At 39.0% G+C, this 1,043-nt stretch overlaps 1 protein-coding gene across 1 annotated transcript in view; it reads right to left on the reverse strand.

Annotated features, from left to right (window-relative positions):
- The window catches only part of LOC119587757 (E3 ubiquitin-protein ligase Nedd-4-like), a gene marked incomplete in the record, with an annotated part of 51,583 nt that overhangs the window by 1,714 nt on the left and 48,826 nt on the right, over positions 1-1,043 (reverse strand). The window contains 2 exon segments of the mRNA XM_037936443.1: positions 57-165; positions 801-934. Coding sequence (XP_037792371.1) covers positions 57-165; positions 801-934 — 243 coding nt within the window.

Raw genomic sequence — 1,043 nt, forward strand, 5'->3', positions numbered from 1 at the left:
CAATTAACTTATTGTTTCAAAACAATGGAAATATAGCAGATCCAAGAACAGTATACCTCGTCAAAGATCTTGATGTGGGAAATGGGTACAACGTCGCTGAAGCCTTCTCGGAAAGCTTCCATCTGATCATGAACACGCTGCACAAAGCGCCACTTGATGACCAGCCTGTAATCAGGGAGGCAGGGATTTTCAAATATAAGCAATCGAAAAAAAAAAAGGTGGGGGGAGCAGACCATAGTACTTATTTCCCCTCTTTATCTTATTTCATAACATATGGTATGACTTAAAACCTTCTATATGAGGAAACCTACATGGAGTCATTGTGGTAACCTGGTCTTTCCTATTACCTGATCCTGCCAATGCACTAGAACCTGGATGGGGTATGGATAACTCTATCTTCCCTTTATGAATTCTGTTTTCTTCCCTAAGATTATACAACCTGTGAAACACTCAACAGTGGTTACCTCACAGTAAAGGGGTTAATTAGACACGACACTAACTACATGGAGTTTTGCAATTCTGAGGAGATATAACAACATTATCTTAGGGGAATCTCTGGCATAATCATAATACAAATATGTTTTCTTTATTATCCTTTTCTAGGCTTTTATGGTTTGGAAACCATGAAAAATTGTAGAATTGTCTGCATAATTTTCATTCATAACTGGGGTTTGAAACGACAATCATTTCCACATACATGGAGTTCCTATATATAAAAAGAGGACAAAGGCTTTTATGAGAAAAAATCCTAAATTTTTGTTGGGCACAACACATAAAGGAACAGCAAACATCCCACTCACTCGATATATTCGTGCTTATTCTCATTGGTAACAGGTATTTCTCCACCATTCTCCTTAAGATTGTGGGATGACGTTCTCCCAAAGGACTCCTCATCAACACTGAAGGTCAGGTCTAAGTCTGCTGGGTCGTTTTCCTGGAGAGGAGAACAAGAAGGATTCACAGAAGTGGTAAAGGCAGAAGTATACACATACTCTGTGTGTGTGTGTATACACTCGCTCATTCCTTCTCTCTGTGAGTACAAG

This window comes from Penaeus monodon, chromosome 23 (genome assembly GCF_015228065.2).
Source record: "Penaeus monodon isolate SGIC_2016 chromosome 23, NSTDA_Pmon_1, whole genome shotgun sequence".
Classification (NCBI taxonomy): domain Eukaryota; kingdom Metazoa; phylum Arthropoda; class Malacostraca; order Decapoda; family Penaeidae; genus Penaeus; species Penaeus monodon.